Consider the following 18844-nt stretch of genomic DNA (forward strand, 5'->3'; position numbering starts at 1 on the left):
CCTTTTGCTTCGTTGTGTGAATTACAGTGTGCCATTGTGCATGGATGTATAACAAAAGAAAACAACAAAAAATACAAAATAAAACAGAACAAAAAGAAAACAAAAAACATAGACATGCAAGAAAAATAATAACCTTCTGCCATACCCAAATCCCCTCAGCCGTCATCACGAACAGGACAGCCTCACGTACCCTCCCCCCCTCCCCCCTCCCCCTTACCTTTGGATGTGGTAAAGTGCACAACCTGATCCATTGCGAGCAAAGGAGCAGTTAAAACAAACCAAGCCGTTAGTGTGTTACTGTGAAACACACCAACGAAACGTGACTTCTGTGTCTCCTGGCGAAAGTAAAAATGAAAATAAATAAATGAAAATATTTTCCACGGCCGAACCTTTATGAAGTAAACAAAGTAGGCTACCCTGTCTTACCGTGTAAGTCTAGAGGAGCTTGAAAGACCTGTGACAATTACAATTATTATGGAGAACTACCTCTCTGTTAATTTACATGAAAAAAAAAATATATATATATATTAGCACTCATGAGAAAAGCTATTATCATAATAATAAATAATAAATGGCGCTTGTCATTAATGAGAGTCTCCATAGTTCATAGTTCCTTTTTTACCTCTTCTGTGCGTCTTGTGCGCGTTGTAAGCCCTGGACAAAGTTCTCAGCATCAGCTGCGGAGATGAACTCACGTGTTTGTCCATTGATCGTCATACGAAGCTTGGCTGGGTACACTATTCCATAGCGAATGTTCAGGGATCTCAGTTGTTGCTTTACCCCGTGGAAAAGCCTCCTCTGTCGGTGCAGCTCCGCCGATAAGTCCGGAAAAACATGACTTATTTTCCTCCACAAAGAACCTTGCCCTTGGCCCTGGCTGCTCGCATGGCTCGGACTGCATCTTGAAAGTTCAGAAACTTAATAATAAGGACTCTCGGTGCGGAGGTTCGATCAGATTGTGTCCGACCGGGGAGTCTGTGTGCTCTCTCGATGACCGGTTGTGTAGAAAAGGATGCAGGTCCCAGTGCTTCAGGTAGCAATTTCTCGAGGAAAGCAAATGTGTCATTATTTTCCACTTTTTCGGGCAAGTTAACCAGCCTGAGGTTGGCTCTCCGCGAGCGGTTTTCGAGCTCGTCGATCTTGTTTGTGAGGAGAGCCACTTGTTTAACCAGCGCTTCAGTCTGCCTTTCTCTGTGTTTACTGTATCCTCCACCTCGCTGATGCGATTTTCTGCTTCATCCATGCGCCTGGAAAAATCCCGCACATTCCTCTGGACATCTTGAATTGCCTTAAGGTTTCCATCAATTTTTGTGGCAATGTCATTTCTTATCAAGTCCAGCTTTTGAATAACATCAAAGTAATGAACCGTTTCAGCAGCCGCTACTTCTGACGGGAGGCTATCGTTGGGGCCAGTGTTACCTGTTGAGCCATCCGGGTGGCTAGCTTGGGTGCTAGCTTGGCTGTTAGCTTGTTTGTTAGCATCCACTTCGACGGTCTCCTCGGTTGTAGAAAAGTTCAGTTTAGCGGCGTTCTTTGCCTTTTTCATCGGCATCTTAGCGAGCATGTACACTGGAGGGGTGTAGCAAACGATTGGTGTTCGTGTCCGTGATCTTATAGGATGATGTCCAGGAGTTTAGTAGAAAAGTTGCCAGGAGCTCTCAAAAAACACGTGTGTCTAGTTCGCTGCCATAGCCACTAGACTTACTGCCCATATGTATGTTCTTAGCAGTTCATATGATTAAATATGTTTGTTTTAAATCACTGCGCTAACTGATCCGTAACTGAAGAGACACTTAAAAAGTGGAGGGACATGTGACCATGGCTGTGTTAGAATAATACATTTTACTCAGGAAGGTTCAGAGTGAAATGACCCGAAGTATTTTAGTGGCCGCCATTATAAGAGCTGTAGGAAATCTGAATGATAAGGAAAGGAGATTCAATGCTTCCTAACTTATCACCTTTAGCATAGGAAACACCAGACCATCCTTGATGAAAGGGAAGAAGAAAATCTAGTCCCACAATTCATTTAAAGCGATGCAACCTCGTGGCTGCAGCTGGAAACACCCAGCACGTCATTCTCTCATCTCCAAAGCGGAGTTGATGCTGCGTTCCAGACAACCCGTATGTCATAATTTTCCAAACTCCTACTTGAATAAAGTGTAATAGACGCCACCCAAATTCAGAGTTCGGACATATGTTCTCAGGGAAGAGTCATCTGCCCCGACTTCACCGAGCACCAGTTGTCTGACGTCACACAACAATGGCGGCGCTCATGGAGATGTAGATCCTGCAGCTGAGGCCCGTCTTTTGGATTCAGTGACAGTGTGTGTGTTCTCTCTTATGTATTAAATGTGTTTCCAAGTATCAACGTCAAACACAAAGTATAATGGCATTGACTGAAAAAGCTGTTGCTAACCAGCTGTGTGATTACCTAAACAGTAATGGTTTGTTGAAAGACTTTTAGTCAGATTTAGAATCACCTCAGCACAGAAGCAGCACTGTTAAAAGTTATCATTGACCTTTAATGTCATCAGATAATGGACTTGTCTCTATGCTCGTCCTGTTGGATCTTAGTGCGGAACCAGTTTTCATAGATTATTTTACTTACATATAAAACAAGTCTCTAGGACAGCTTTCTTCCACCTGCACAATGTTATGAACATTACGAACATCCTGTCTCAAAGGATGCTGAAAAACTCATAGATTTGTTACCCTCTAGACTGGATTACTGTAATTTTTTACCATCAGGATGCCACAGATAGTCTGTGAAAATCCTCCAGTTGGTCCAAAATGCTGCAGCACGAGTGTTCCAGAAGGAGAGGTCATATTACTCCTGTCTTAGCTTCCCTGCATTGGCTCCCTGTGAAACTCAGAATATAATTCAAGATCCTGCCCCTCACATATAAAGCCCTTAACAATCAAGCCCCTTTATTTATCAAACAGGTTATAACACCTTTATCAAAATAGATTACTTCACTCCCAAAGCACAGGTTCTCTTGTGGTTCTAGAGTCTTTAAGAGTAGAACAGGAGGTAGAACCTTCAGCTACGAGGCTCCTCTCCTGTGGAACCAGCTCCTACTCTGGCTTCTGAAGTCTGTAAGAGTAGAAGTAGAACATTTCTGCGCATATGTTAGGGAACAAGGCCCATTGATTTTTATGAATCACTGCAGGTTAATTACTTTAAATAGGCTGCTTTGTTTTGAGCTTTCTCTTTACAAGGGAAAACCTCCACATTGCACAAACATTTCCTGTGACTAAGACTCTGCCACGCTCAAATATCTGTCATCAGTGAAGTGTTATTACTTCATGCTGCGTCTCATTGGCTGACCTGCATGTTTACACCCAGAGATGATATAATGATAACATAGTTATGTCACCGGAAAGGTGTCGCACAATATCGCCTAATAAACTTAAAGTCATGACCCCAGTGACTCACAGGTGACTTACTGGGTTTTCTAAATTACTGTTTAATCAAAGTAGCCAACATATTTTTGGTGTTATTTTGTAATTATTTCACAATAATGTTTCAGCATAAAGTAAATCAAGGGATCTGATAGAAAACAAGACTTCTCTACCTCCACTAGGAAGACCTGGCAGGAGACTTTGACCAATCACAGGGCAGATCAGTTGAACATCTCGAGTATGAGATTCTAAGATCAACTGTTTTGCCAGCGAATATCTGTAAATCATTATTTAATTACTATTACTTACTGTAGGTGAGAGAGAGCACAAGAGAAATAATTCCCCTCACTTCCTGTCACAAGTTTTCTCACCACACAAGAGCACACAACTTTACCTACTGTTACATTTGACAACAATACAAAACAAAAGCAACTCCTGATTGATCAATTTTATTCTCAGAGGGGCACCAGAAGGACTCAAACAATGATTGTACGCACAAACCTCACAACTGAATGCAATCCAATCCAATAGTTCATCTACAGTACATTTCACTCAATTAAAAAAAGCACTGTTCAATATTGCATCTGAACGGTGTAGCTTATAAATATATATAAATATATATATATAGTGTATGAAATATAAATTCAAGATACATTTCAGAATATAAACATTTATATCAATTTATATCTTACTCTGCATATAAAAGTAGTTAACATCATATGTTATAACTACATTTAGTGTATCATCAAACACAAGTATAAATATATTTATATATATAATATCTTATAAATGCATATAATAGAAAACAGTTCTTATAATTAATAATGGTATTCTATTATCGAAGGGATACATTTACAACATTCAGAGGGGTCACTGCAGTGCTACAGGGTAGTGGGGGGGTCCTCCCTCGTGTTGAGACTCTCCCAGCTTCCACAGCTTCCGTTCATGTTTAAGTCCGACTCAAGTAGATTATTACTCCGCCTAAAACTAAACCTAAAAATATTTCAAAGTCTCTGAATGAGAAAATTCAACCAAATTACCTTACAATGCCTGACGTTCACAGGATTGGTTTCTTAGGGTTGTGACATCACAGACCCTGGCTGAATGAGGGCTGATTATTTCTCTCAAAATGTCTTTTATCATATAAAAGGCTTGAGGGGGACAACTTGACTTTGCCCAGAGGAGGACTGTTACAGGCTCCTGGGGCAGCTACAGCATTGCTACTGGGCTTTGTTTGGTCCTCAAAGTGCACACGCTGGCACAGCAAAGAGTCCATTCAGCCTCTACAGCGTGAAGAACTTTTCACCTGTTCACCAATACGTCACAGCTGTCTACTGAGCAATTATCAAAACAGGCCACATTTACATGGACACCAATATTCAAACATCAACCTGAACAGCATTTTCTGATTACCTTAACCCCTATGAGGTCACTCTATTAAAAAAGCTGAGCATACACATGCGAATTTAGAAATTATGTTAAATTCACACTATTCGAGTAGATTGTCTGAGATGGAAAGTCACAGCTCACGACACTACCTGACTGCTCAGACTCTACGTTGCATCTCCTTTTTGAGGAAGAATTCAAGGTTTGTTTGCTGATATGTGAACAAGGGAGAAACATGCTGCCTTGATCATGTGTGTCACTCTGTGTACCAGAGGCATCAATATTCAGATTCACAAGTATCTTGGAAGACAAAGATTTGGCCATCTTTGAAGAAAGCAAACAGACTGCATTTGAGGCAACAATATTGTAAATTGATCATAATCTACACTGATGACTGTACTTTCAGAACCCCTTTATCTCCTTTTTCCTTGCTGCTGTTCAATTGCTTTAGACAATTTCCTACTATTCTGTTTTCCCATTTCATGCGACTCGGTGAGAGAAAATGTGCTGATTATGGGGCAACCAACCTGAGTGCAAGAGCCTGACGACGGCTGAATACAATTTCTCAAACCCGGCCCCCTTGTAAACAACACAATAAAACACGCAAGACGAAGCTGAAAATTGCTCAGATTCTAAAATATGTCACGCAAGTCAGAAATCTGTTCAAAATCTGGCTCAAATAGCACAGTGTATGCCCGACATGAGTAATAATCAAATCAAGACATGTGGAGTATTCTGACTTAAGTCACATTATGTAGATATATCAACGTATCAATCGCTACATGAACATATGGCAGTTACCAGCTGCTTGTATTCATTATAAAGTTAATATTCATACTATTGCTGTGCATGTAAACATAGTCAATGTTGGGCCTATCAAAATATGTTTTTTGCCAATGCAAATGGGCAGAGGAAAAAGGTTAAAAACCTGACGTAATACGAGACCATGTGTGGTTCCAGCTGGTAAAGGAGAGAGTCTGTCGTGTCCAGTTGAACACAGCAGTGATGGATGTGAAGCATGAATGTATTTCTCAGCAGTAGAAACAGACTTAGAGATTAAATGGACAGATTGATTGGATCAAAAGGCTGATTGGTTAACAGGTGAAGGTCCCTCTATTGTCCCACTGGTGCTGGTGCTTCCACGTCCGTCATGTACACAGGAGAGTAAAAGCAGTTCCTGCCAAGAAAATATCATTGAAAAAATACCACAGGAGGACAATATGGGTTATTATGAAAACTTTACATACCTCTTTGGTCTGAAGTAGATCAAACCAACAACCACAATAACGGAGGAAATGAGAATGACAGGAATGATCTGGGAGCGGGATGTGGTCTTCTTAATTCCTGGAACATAATCTAACAAGAAATACATGGGAGGAAAATGGGTTTAGCAAAATTTTAAATAATAAAATACACAGATTTAAGTCACAACTAGGGCTACGTTGTAGCACTAACGGGCCCGAGCACACGCGCGTTTCAAGTCTGTTGCGGTCGGGGAAGAGAGAGCGTTGGATGAGCAAGCGCTCGTCTCTGTGTGCATGTGTTTACAAGGTGTGGCAAGGATAAATGCTTCACTTCCTGTAGCCAGCAGGTGGCGCTGTGATTTTAAGTCATGTTGTCTGTGCAGATGTCTTCGGGTCGCGACTCTTGTCTTACATGCCTAGTTTGGACTTGATTGAACCAAATATGCCTGAGATACAGTAGCTCGTGTTTCGATGGCGTGTAATCAAACTTTGACGCCAGGCCACGGTCACATGGTATGACGAAACGTTAAAATTCCAATAACTTTAGATCTCCATCTTGTTGTGAAGACACTCGTCTTAATTTGAAGTTGATCCAATTAAAGCTCTACGACAAGTACATCAAAGTAAAACTATGGATTATGGCCAAAATGGCCACTAAATAAAAAATGGCGGACTTCCTGTTTGGTTTAGCATATGTATCCAAGAGACTTATTTCTTTGTCATGACAAGGCACATGTCCCTGTTGAATTTTGTAGATGTAGGCCAATCGTAGTGCCGGGGCTGCCCTTTAGTGGGCGCTAGTCAGTTATTTTGCCACGCCCATCTCTTAAACCCATCTGACAGCTTTCAGGGGGGGGCTGTTGATACACACATGTAGTTTGAGGGAGATGGAACCTTGTACACCGAAGTTATAACAATTTCGTGTGTCATGGCGAGTTGATGAACTTTGATGCCACGCCATTAATATGGCGTTTGACGAAAAGTCACAGTTATCTTATATCTTCGTTATCAATCCCTTAAGACCCATTCGCCACAGTTTTACATGGTTCCGCAAAGTGGATGAGGAGAAATACTTCCAAGTGTATGACGTACCAAAAACAAGACATTTCCTGCTGCCACCAGGGGGCGCTGTAATTTTAAGTCAGGATTTCTGTGTTGTTGTCATCAGGTCGCGACTCTTGTCTTATGTGTGTAGTTTGGACTTGATTAGACCAAATTTGTCCAAGATACAGACGCCCGTGTTTTGATGGCGTTTAATCAAACTTTGACGCCACGCCACGGTCACAGGCTCTGACGAAAAGTTGATTTTTTTGATAACTTTAGTACTCCATATTGTTGTGATGACACTCGTCTAAAATTTTTCTGTGATCCGATGAAAGCCCAACGACAAGTACATCAAAGTAAAAACGTTGAATATGGCCAAAATGGCCACTAAATCCAAAATGGCGGACTTCCTGTTGCTTTTTTCATAACGCACTGAGAGACTTTTTTGTGCGTCTGGTCACGATACACAACTGGGTATTTTTTTGTGAGGATCGGTGAATGCTAAATGAGGGGCTTATCCGTAGGTGGCGCTATTGAGCTATTTTGCCACGCCTACTTCCAAATACTACAGAATATGACCATTTTCACACATTTCTAACTTACTGCAAAGTTTAGAAACTTTTTGAGCATGGGAAAGCCCTCAAAAAGCCAATTTAACTTGGCGGAGAATAATAATAAGAATCATTTCAATTTCAATAGGGCCTCCCACCGGAGGTGCTCGGGCCCTAGCCCGAGAAATGTGTGAAAATGGCCATATTCTGTAGTATTTGGAAATAGGCGTGGCAAAATAGCTCAACAGCGCCACCTACAGAAAGCCCCCTCAGTTAACTTTCACCGATCCTCACGAAAAAAGAGATGGTTGTGTATCATGACCAGACGCACAAAAAAGTCTCTCAGTGCGTTATTAAAAAAACAACAGGAAGTCCGCCATTTTGGATTTAGTCGCCATTTTGGCGATATTCCACGTTTTTACTTTGATGTACTTGTCGTAGGGCTTTCATCGGATCAACTTAAAATTTAGACGAGTGTCATCACAACAATATGGAGATCTAAAGTTATCAAAAAAATCAACTTTTCGTCAGAGCCTGTGACCGTGGCGTGGCGTCAAAGTTTGATTAAACGCCATCAACACACGAGTTTCTGTATCTCAGACATATTTGTTCCAATCAAGTCCAAACTAGACACAGAAGACAAGAGTCGCAACCCGAAGACAACAACACAGAAATCGTGACTTAAAATCACAGCGCCCCCTGGTGGCAGCAGGAAATGTCTTGTTTTTGGTACGTCTCACACTTGGAAGTATTTCTCCTCATCCCCTTTGCACAGCCATGTGAAACTATGTCAAATGGGTCTCAAGACATTGATAATGAAGATTTAAGATTACTGTGACTTTTCGTCAAACGCCATATTAATGGCGTGGCATCAAAGTTCATCAATTCGCCATGACACACGAAATTGCTATAACTTCGGTGTTCAAGGTTCAATCTCCCTCAAACTACATGTGTGTGTCAACAGCCCCCCCCTGAAAGCTGTCAGACGGGTTTAAGGAATGGGCGTGGCAATATAACTGACTAGCGCCCCCTAAAGGGTAGCCCCGGCACTACGATTGGCCTACAGCTACGAAAATCGACGGGGACATGTGTCTTTTCATGACAAAGAAATAAGTCTCTTGGATAGATATGCTAGAGTAAACAGGAAGCCGGCCATTTTGGATTTGGTGGCCATTTTGGCCATATTCTGCATATTTACTTTGATATACTTGTCGTAGAGCTTTCCTCAGATCAACTTAAAATTTATATGAGTCTAATCACAACAAGATGGAGATTCAAAGTTATCAAAATTTTATTTTTTCGTCAGAGCCTCTGACCATGGCGTGGCGTCAAAGTTTGATGAAACGCCATCAACACACGAGTTTCTGTATCTCAGACATATTTGGTCTGATCAAATCCAAACTAGACACATAAGACAAGATTCCCGACCTGAAGACATCTACACAGAAATCGTGACTTAAAATCACAGCGCCACCTGCTGGCTACAGGAAGTGAAGCATTTATCCTTGCAGCAGTGACGAACGCATGCAACGCGGAGACGAGCGCTTGCTCATCCAACGTTCTCTCTTCCCTGACCGCGACAGACTTGAAACGCGCGTGTGCTCGGGCCCGTTAGTGCTACAACGTAGCCCTAGTTATTATATGAACTGGTAAGGCAGGGTGTCTACTACCACGCCTCATCCCCACAACAGTCAAATAGTTCCCTCCACCACGGAGGTTATGTTTTACTCCTGTCTGTAAATTTGTTGGCTATAAACAAGATTACCCAAAAACTACGGGCCGGATCTCCTGCTGTTCTCCCGCATCGGCTCCTCTGGACTCTCTGCTGACTTTTTACTGGGGGGTCAGCAGAAGGACATTTGCGTTCACATATACAGCCCTGAGTTCTGTTCAAGTCTGAAAGCAGATTTAGACTGACACAAGTCAACGACACAAACACTGTAACTATAATTTATTGCTTTTAATACATCCTCACCTTCCGGAGGCACGATGTTTTCACGCCAGACAACTGTAAAATGAAAACAGTCTTACATCAGAACGTTGGATAAATGGAAATACACCTTTTAAATTAAAAGTATAAATACAAATAATATAATGGAATAAAACACAGCATTTTGGATCGGGTCGCATTGTCGGGAGGCGAAGGCGGCACGAAATCTCTCTATGCAGGAAAAACTCTGGATAATGTTATTGTCCTAGTCTGAGCTCACAGAATAAAGTTTTCACACATGTCTGATGGTTGGTTGGTTTATCATCAGCATAACTAAAAATGTATTTGCACCAAAGTTGGAGGAGGGATGGGGTCGCAGCATGAGAAGAACTCGTTCAATTTAGCCAAAATCAGGACAAAGGGGCAGATCCTTACTGTAACATAACAGATTAAAAAAATCTGTAGTCTTATTTAGTAAGTTGATATTTGTGTGCACTTAGTGCAGCTTCAAATTTTCAAATTTTCCTAAAATTATTTGTTCCAAAACTGTAGTTTAATTGTAGCCTTTCTAGACACATATTTTGTGTTGCTGTAATATACTGTGTTAGGTTTATTTCTCTCTAGCAGACACACGTAGTTAAGAGTAAAATATATGTTTCATTGGTTTTCATTTCACTCTGTAATCATTAAGGTGATCAGATCACTCCCTTTTTTCTTTAATATGTCTACTACAACAACTACACAATCATGTTGGAAAAACAATACCAAAAAATGTCAGATTAAAGCTGTGATACCTCTGAACGACAGTGTCTCGTGTAGATGACCCGTGGTAAGCATTCTGTGGAGATGAAGGTGCTCACGTTGGCACTCCTGACTGGACCATCCTCCCCCCATCCTTCCTCATGCGCGAGCTCGGAGTGCTAATCTCAACATACAGAAGGGAAAAGAAAAAGTCTGTCACACAAACCATATACACAATGTGAAACTCATCACGATGAGCTCAACCATCATACTGATGAAGTTATAACATATGCATGCCAATACAAGAGTGAAGCTGATAAGATGACCATTTTGCAAGATGTGGAATTGTGAAATTAGTTGGTAGATGAAAAGAACAAGAATAAGAATGATCTGGTTTATTTTACTTACACCTGGATCACTTGTGTTTGTCCATGAATAGCTACAGCCTGATGCCCCCTCATCTGGGACGCTGTAGGTGGTTTGATCAGCGCCCTGAGTGACAGTACAGGGATCGCTCCCTGCCCCACAAACTTGTAGAAGACAATCTGGAGGACGGAAAGACAGGCCGATCACCAGAGGCACGATTTGATTATGAAGTGCCCTCAGGTCTGAGCTGGGTAGACTGTAACAAATCGATAGACTGTAAAAAGAAAAACATCAGACAGCTGCAGCTCATTGAAAACACAACAGCCTGAGTCTTCACTAGCAGCGGGACAGTGGGTCATATCAGTCCAGTACTCAGGTCCTTTCACTGGCTTCCTGTCCATCAATGAATTGACTTCAAGATACTGATGTTGGTTTATAAGGCACCAGTCACTGCTACTGCTGGTTGTTTCCAGATTGAGGCAAAATAATAGAGGTGACCGGGCGTTTTTAGTGGCTGCCCCTGAACTATAAAACACATAACATGCCTCCATACTGCTTGTGTGGAATCATCCAAGTGTCTGCAAGCCCTTTCATTCATATTCAACTTCAGTCTCTTCATCGATGCAGAGTTATCATCGTGATGCATCTAAGCGTCGAGACATTTCCACACCTCTAGTGTGGAACGTTGTGAAATTGAACCCTTTAAAACTTAAGAAAAAAAAAAAAAAAAATTCTCTGCCAGAGTCTCTCTTTAGGATAATTTTTCCGGTCCCAAGCCCGGATAAAGGAGGAGGGTTGGACGTAGAGCTAGCAATTCCACTCCACTTAACAGCCTTTTGATTAAAATTGATATTCTAACATTTAACAATATAGGACAAAATATATTTTGTATGTGGGTCTGGACACAGCATTAAAGTCATGAAGTTATTTTGAGATGTGATGGCCTTTTTCAATGGCAAGATAACAATTAAAAAACAAGAATCAACAGAAGAATAGGGAAGTGTATTGCATTCACTTGAAGAAAAAAAGTTCTGTTTTTTATTTTTTATTTTATTGAGAACCTATAATTATCTCAAATTAACAGAATTTAGTTTTTCAAGTGAATGCAATACGCTTCCGTAGAAGAAAGCTCATTTGTAGTTCTGAACATATTTAGGGTATTTTTTCCTCACTTTTTGTACGTCCTACAGCGACCATTACATTATGCAAATTACGCGATGACGTCATTTAGCGACTTGTAGATCAGCCAATAGCTACTTTCCTTACTGAGGAGTGGGCAACACTGTGAGCTCGGTGTCTCTGTTTACAGCCACTTGCTCGCTCTGTTCTCTCCGAGACTCAAAGTGCACAAAGAGGAGCAACATGTGCGACGTGCAGCTACTGCGGGTGTCGGTACATGAGCGGATCAGCGCAGCCGCTGAAGACTTTCTGCTGCAGGTGGAGAAAGGAGGAGAAACGACTCAAGTCCCCGCTGAGAGCGATGCTAACCGAGCGGCTAGCGGCGGCAGCGGAGGAGATTGTCTCGGTGTTTGAGGAAACCATGGCGGTGTATGAAGACAGAATGGAGCGTTCAGAGCGGGAGATCTACCGCGAGAGGAGGCTGCTCGATGCCGCGATGAAGCCCGAACTCCGGCTGCACAGAGTTGGTAAGTCCCTGGAGGAGCCGCTCACAGGCTAACGCTAGGTAGCATCGGCTCTGCTAACACGAGTTGATCCAACTAACGCTCCTTAAAGGGATTGATACGTTTAAAACGAAGTCTGGTTGGTTAAGTTGATGAAATGTGTCGATACAAGGATTAGGAGCTTTGAGCCTCCACTGCAGCCAGGGGTCACATGTCCTTGATAATCATCTGCAAGCTGCTGTTAGAAAGCTCAGCACACATCTGGGGTGTTCATGCGTTTTGGCTCCTTTTGTGTAAAAAGTCCTCCAGACTGCTTCGTCTCATCCTGAAAAACAGACACTTAATGTGTGAATAATTATGATACCGGCATATTTTAAAATAAGTATAATTTCTACATCACTGTTTTGTCATATTAATAACAATAGACCCTATTTGTGAGATGCTTGATTTCAAAGGAATGCTGTGACACATGGATGACCAAAATCCCTGTATGTCATAGCAAAGCTTTCCCTGAACTGGAGAATCTGTTTTTTATTTAAGTACTAAAACTGGTTTCTCCAGCTGCCATCTTGAGAAAACTCCCCTGGAAGCTTCAAGTGCTCGTGCATCACGGTTGTGCTGCTCTGATCATTTTGGATTTGCAGTTTACAAAGAAACATGTTGTTTGGTCTCTGTATAAAAAAAGCTCCCACACCACTGTTGTGCAGTGGTGTATTAAGTACTTGGAAGCCCTACTTGAGTAAAAGTACAGCTATCTTACCTAAAAGTGACTTCGGTAAAAGTCACCCGTTAGAAAATGACTTGAGTAAAATTCTCAAAGTAGCTCATATTAAATGCACTTAAGTATCAAAAGTATCTGGTGTGCTTTTATAGTAGGCCTAAACAGACACAAAACAACCCAAAAGGTTTCTCCTCAAGATGTATTTCAATGACTGAAAAATTATAACAATATGTATATAATGTATCATTTTACAAATTTGGAACCCTAGATGCTGATGTTCAAATAGTTACGGACTAGTACAGGGGTATTCAACAAAAATTTACCGAGGTCCAGTTTGAGAAAATTTCTTGAAGCAAAGGAGCTTTGAGCCTCCACTGCAGCCAGGGGTCACATGTCCTTGATAATCATCTGCAAGCTGCTGTTAGAAAGCTCAGCACACATCTGGGGTGTTCATGCGTTTTGGCTCCTTTTGTGTAAAAAGTCCTCCAGACTGCTTCGTCTAATCCTGAAAAACAGACACTTATTGTGTGAATAATTATGATACTGGCATATTTTAAAATTTGTATAATTTCTACATCACTCTTTTGTCATATTAACAACAATAGACCCTATTTTTGAGATGCTTGATTGCAAACGAATGCTGTGACACGTGGATGACCAAAATCCCTGTAAGTCATAGCAAAGTTTTCCCTGAACTGGAGAATCTGGGTTTTATTTAAATACTAAAACTGGTTTACAACGTGGATTGATTCAGTCACTGGAGTTGTGCATTTAAGATGATCCCAGGTATTCTAATCTATTCCTACGACGCAGCCATCTTCCTTCCTCCTTATGACGTCATCCCTACAAGACCAGACAGAGATGTGAAGAGAGTTTGTGGTGATAAAAGCTGATGATGGTTTCAGGGTGATGTAAACATGATCACATGATCTATGCAGCAGAGTTAATACGTCACTTCCTGTCTCTGTCTACTTCTCCACCTTTACCTGAATAATGAGGTGGATTTTATACTGTTTTGAACGAGTCTGTGCAGAAAACCTGCTGCTGTGTTGTTCATGTGTGAAACACAAACTCTGCTGAAACTCTGGAGACAATTCTCTGGCTTGAACCCACAGGTCATGTCTGAAACAGCTTCACCAACTAACTAACCTCCACTCGCTTTGCTCTGCTTGTGTCGTAAATTGTTTATTTGGCCTCAAAATATAAAACTTTTTATCCTGGAAACACTTGGTTTAATCCAGCTAACTTAACGAGCTTTGCGTAAGACCAACTATGCTTCCTGAGTGTGATCATTCAAAAATAATAAAAGTTGTCATTAAACGACACAACACAAGTTTTTAAAAAACACTTCAGGAAACTCTGAAATGATAAACGTGTGTCTTTGTGTTTCAGTGTGTCCTGCAGACGTACAGCAGCTGATGGTGAATAAAGAAGAGGTTCCCCCTGAGCAGCAGCAGTGGAGCCCCCTTGTGGACCAGGAGGACCCAGAGCCCCCCCACATTAAAGAGGAACAGGAGGAACCGTGGACCAATCAGGAGGGGGAGCAGCTTCAACAACTTGAGCAGGCTGATATCAAGTTCACATTGACTGCTGTCACTGTGAAGAGTGAAGAAGATGAAGAGAAACCTCTGTTGTCACAGCTTCATCAGAGTCAGACTGAGGAGAACAGAGCGGATTGTGGAGAACAAGAACCAGCCAGGATCTCAGGTCCTGATGGACATTTACAACAAGGTACTGAGGACAAGACTGTAGACAGTGAAGATGATTGGATGCAGACCAGGGAACCTCAGTCTGGTTTAAATACAAAAAATAACAAACAGCTTCTAAGTGATATGAAATGGAAAACTTGTAAGAAAGCATTTAGTTGCCTTGAGTGTGGTAATAGATTTAGCCACAAGGGTTCTCTAACTGTACATATGAGGACTCATACAGGAGAGAAACCATTTAGTTGCTCTGAGTGTGGTAAAAGATTTAGACAAAAGGGCCATCTAACTGTACATATGAGTATTCATACAGGAGAGAAACCATTTAGTTGCTCTGACTGTGGTAAATTATTTAGAGTAAAGTGTGAACTAACTGCACATATGAGGATTCATACAGGAGAGAAACCATTTAGTTGCTCTAACTGTGGTAAAATATTTAGAGTACAGTGTGAACTAACTACACATATCAGGATTCACACAGGAGAGAAACAATTTAGTTGCTCTGAATGTTGTAAAAGATTTAGACTAAAGGGCAATCTAACTAAACACATGAGGATTCATACAGCAGAGAAACCGTTTAGTTGCTCTGGGTGTGGTAAAAGATTTAGCCGCAAGGACAATCTAACTGTACATATGAGGATTCATACAGGAGACAAACCATTTAGTTGCTCCTAGTTTGGTTAAAATATTTAGACTAATGGGTTCTCTAACTACATATTAGTAGTCATCCAGGAGAGAATGAATTTACTTGCTTTGTGTGGTTAAAGATTGAAGTTGCTTCGTTTGCAACAAAAGATTAATATTTGTCAGCAACTATTTATATTATACATATTAATAGTACACTGTTGTATATAGATAATCTAAATCCCCCCTTCCCCTGTTTTTTATCAGAGTTAAACAATGTTTCTGTCCCTAGAAAATGTAACTCATGAATAACATGAAAGATTTGTGTCGACATTCCCTGTTTCTACTGATTTGATTAATGCCTAATATTATATGTACAGTATATATACTAATTGTATATAATGTCCTCCATGTCTTTATGGTGAAAATGTTTTCATTGCACTGTATATATATGTATGTTCTGAAGCAGTTCATATGATTAAATATGTTTGTTTTAAATCACTGCGCTAACTGATCCGTAACTGAAGAGACACTTAAAAAGTGAAGGGACATGTGACCATGGCTGTGTTAAAATTAATACATTTTTCTCTCTTATGTATTATTCATTTAATGTGTTTCCAAGTATCAAAGTCAAACAAAAAGTATAATGGCGTCGTCTCCCTCCTCTTTGTTTCTGTATGAACGGAGGCTGCACTGGTCACAGTGGAATTGTCTCATCATGAGACCAATAAATCTGCGTCTCATGGTCAGACATGTATGTTTATGTTCGATGTGAAGTTTGAACTGAAATTTCAAGTTGGAATATCTGACATCTGAAATGCAGCATTACACTCACACACTGGCCCCGCCCCCACTCGCTCGCACTTTGACAGTGATGCAGCGGTGAGAGAGGAGAACTCGTTGATGTGAACAAGGCAGTAAATGCCGAATGGGAGCAACACAAGCGTGAATACAGGTTTCCGGACAGAACAGAAGCAGCGGTTGGTTTGTATCATGTCAGAGTCTCAGTGTCGTCCTCCACGCTCACTGACCAGAGCTCACTTTACACTTTTACTAGAAACACCGACACTGATTACAAGTTATGAAAAGAACTGAACTTTAATTTGTGTTTGTTTGATTCTCTCCAGAGTTTATGAGACACACACACACACTTACCCCTTGCTCCTGGTATTTCACGTGATGGCCTATACATTATGAATGTTTTTTTTTTTCACGCAAATCATTTGTAAACTGATTTGTATAGTTCAGTTGTCATTGAACACATTCATGCACAACACTTATTAAATGATCAGCAATCTTTAAATCCGACCTATCGATCAACCCTCGACCTAAAGGTAGTTTGAAAATCTTATAATCAGCCTCATACATCCAAGTCTGAAATCACATAAACCAATTCATCCAGATATTATATATGATCCGCCTGCCCCTTAATCTGAAGTTTTATCTGAATTCTCTGAATTTCTATCTGAGCTAATTCTTATCACAGAGTCATTATTGTCGGTGATACCAACATTCATGTAGATGTCGTGAATGACTTGGTTCAGCATTCAATTCATTCATAAACTCAATTGGTTTTAGTAAAAATGTAAATTAACCCACTCACTTTTTAATCACAATTTTAATCTTGTTCTGACATAGACATTGAAAGTGTAATAATATTTCTCCAAAACATTCTTCTGTCCTGCCATTTTTTCATTACATTTTACACACACCATTACATGTATCAGTACAATAGAGGAAAGTTATCAAAACTTTACTCCAACACTATTTGATAACTTTATAAATAGTACAGCAGCCTCATTAAAAACAAACCTTGATGCTGTCGCCACTGAAAAAGAAGAAAGAAAACAAGAGGAGATTAGCTTTAAGAAAAGCTCTTAAGGTAGCAGTAATTAAACCTCTTAAAAGGTATTGAAAAGGCCACTCTTGATCCAGATGTTTTAGCTAATTATAGACCTATATTAAATCTTCATTTCCAAATTCCTAGAAAAAGCTGTTGCTAACCAGCTGTGTGATTACCTTAACAGTAATGGTTTGTTGGAAGACTTTGTCAGATTTAGAATCACCACAGCACAAAAGCAGCACTGTTAAAAGTTACCATTGACCTTTAATGGCATCAGATCGGATGTTAGTGCAGCATTTGACATCGTACATCATAACATTTTGTAACAGAGACTGGAACAACATGTATGGATTAAAGGAACATCATTAGGCTGTTTTAAATCATATTTATCAAATAGATTTAGTTAATGTTAACAATGACTCATCAATGCACAGACAAGTTAGTCATGGAGTTCCACAAGGTTCTGTCCTTGGACCGATACTTTTTACCTTATATATGCTTCCTTTAGGCAACATCATCAGAAAGCATCACCTTCACCTCTATTGTTATGCAGAAGACACCCAGCTCCACTTATCTATGAAGCCTGATGAATGTAATCACTTAGTTCAACTTCAGGAATGTCTCAAGAACATCAAGGCTGAATGACCCAGACCATCTTACTTCTAAATTCAGACTGAGGTCATTGTAATTGGCCCTAAACATCTTAGAGAAACACTGTCTGACCAGATAGTCAACTTGGTATTAGTTTGGCCTCTTTCTCCACTGTGAGGAACCAGTTTTCTCAGATTATTTTACTGACATATAAAACAAGTCTCTAGGACAGCTTTTTTTCCAACTGCATAATATTATGAACATTACGAACATCCTGTCTCAACGGATGCTGAAAAACTCATAGATTTGTTACCCTCTAGACTGGATTACTGTAATTTTTTACCATCAGGATGCCACAGATAGTCTGTGAAAATCCTCCAGTTGGTCCAAAATGCTGCAGCACGAGTGTTCCAGAAGGAGAGATCATATTACTCCTGTCTTAGCTTCCCTGCATTGGCTCCTTGTAAAACTCAGAATATAATTCAAGATCCTGCTCCTCACATATAAAGCCCTTAACAATCAAGCCCCTTTATTTATCAAACAGGTTATAAAACCTTTATCAAAATAGATTACTTCACTCCCAAAGCACAGGTTCTCTTGTGCTTCTAGAGTCTGTAAGAGTAGAACAGGAGGTAGAACCTTCAGCTACCAGGCTCCTCTCCTGTGGAACCAGGTCCTACTCTGGTTTCTGGAGTCTGTAAGAGTAGAAGTAGAACATTTCTGCGCATATGTTAGGGAACCAGGCCCATTGATTTTTATAAATCATTGCAGGTTAATTACTTTAAATAGGCTGCTTTGTTTTGAACTTTCTCTTTACAAGGGAAAACCTCCACATTGCACAAACATTTCCTTTGACTAAGACTCTGCCACTATTTTTGGTGTTATTGAGTAATAATTTCACAATTATGTTTCAGCATAAAGTAAATCAAGGGATCTGAGAGAAAACAAGACTTCTGCACCTCCACTAGGAAGACCTGGCAGGAGACTTTGACCAATCACAGGGCAGATCAGTTGAACATCCCGAGTATGAGATTCTATGATCAACTGTTTTAAAAAAGGACCCCACCTACAGCAGC

The 18844-nt window shown here is 40.6% G+C and overlaps 1 protein-coding gene across 1 annotated transcript; it reads left to right on the forward strand.

Annotated features, from left to right (window-relative positions):
• Positions 1-14519: 14519 nt before the first annotated feature.
• Positions 14520-15514, forward strand: LOC133016144 (gastrula zinc finger protein XlCGF49.1-like). Its single transcript, XM_061083472.1, has one exon. The coding sequence runs from the start codon at positions 14777-14779 to the stop codon at positions 15383-15385; it is 609 nt and encodes a 202-aa protein (XP_060939455.1). The 5' UTR covers positions 14520-14776; the 3' UTR covers positions 15386-15514.
• The last annotated feature ends 3330 nt before the right edge of the window (positions 15515-18844 follow it).

The sequence above is a fragment of the Limanda limanda genome, chromosome 12 (assembly GCF_963576545.1).
Source record: "Limanda limanda chromosome 12, fLimLim1.1, whole genome shotgun sequence".
NCBI classification, from domain to species: Eukaryota; Metazoa; Chordata; class Actinopteri; order Pleuronectiformes; family Pleuronectidae; genus Limanda; species Limanda limanda.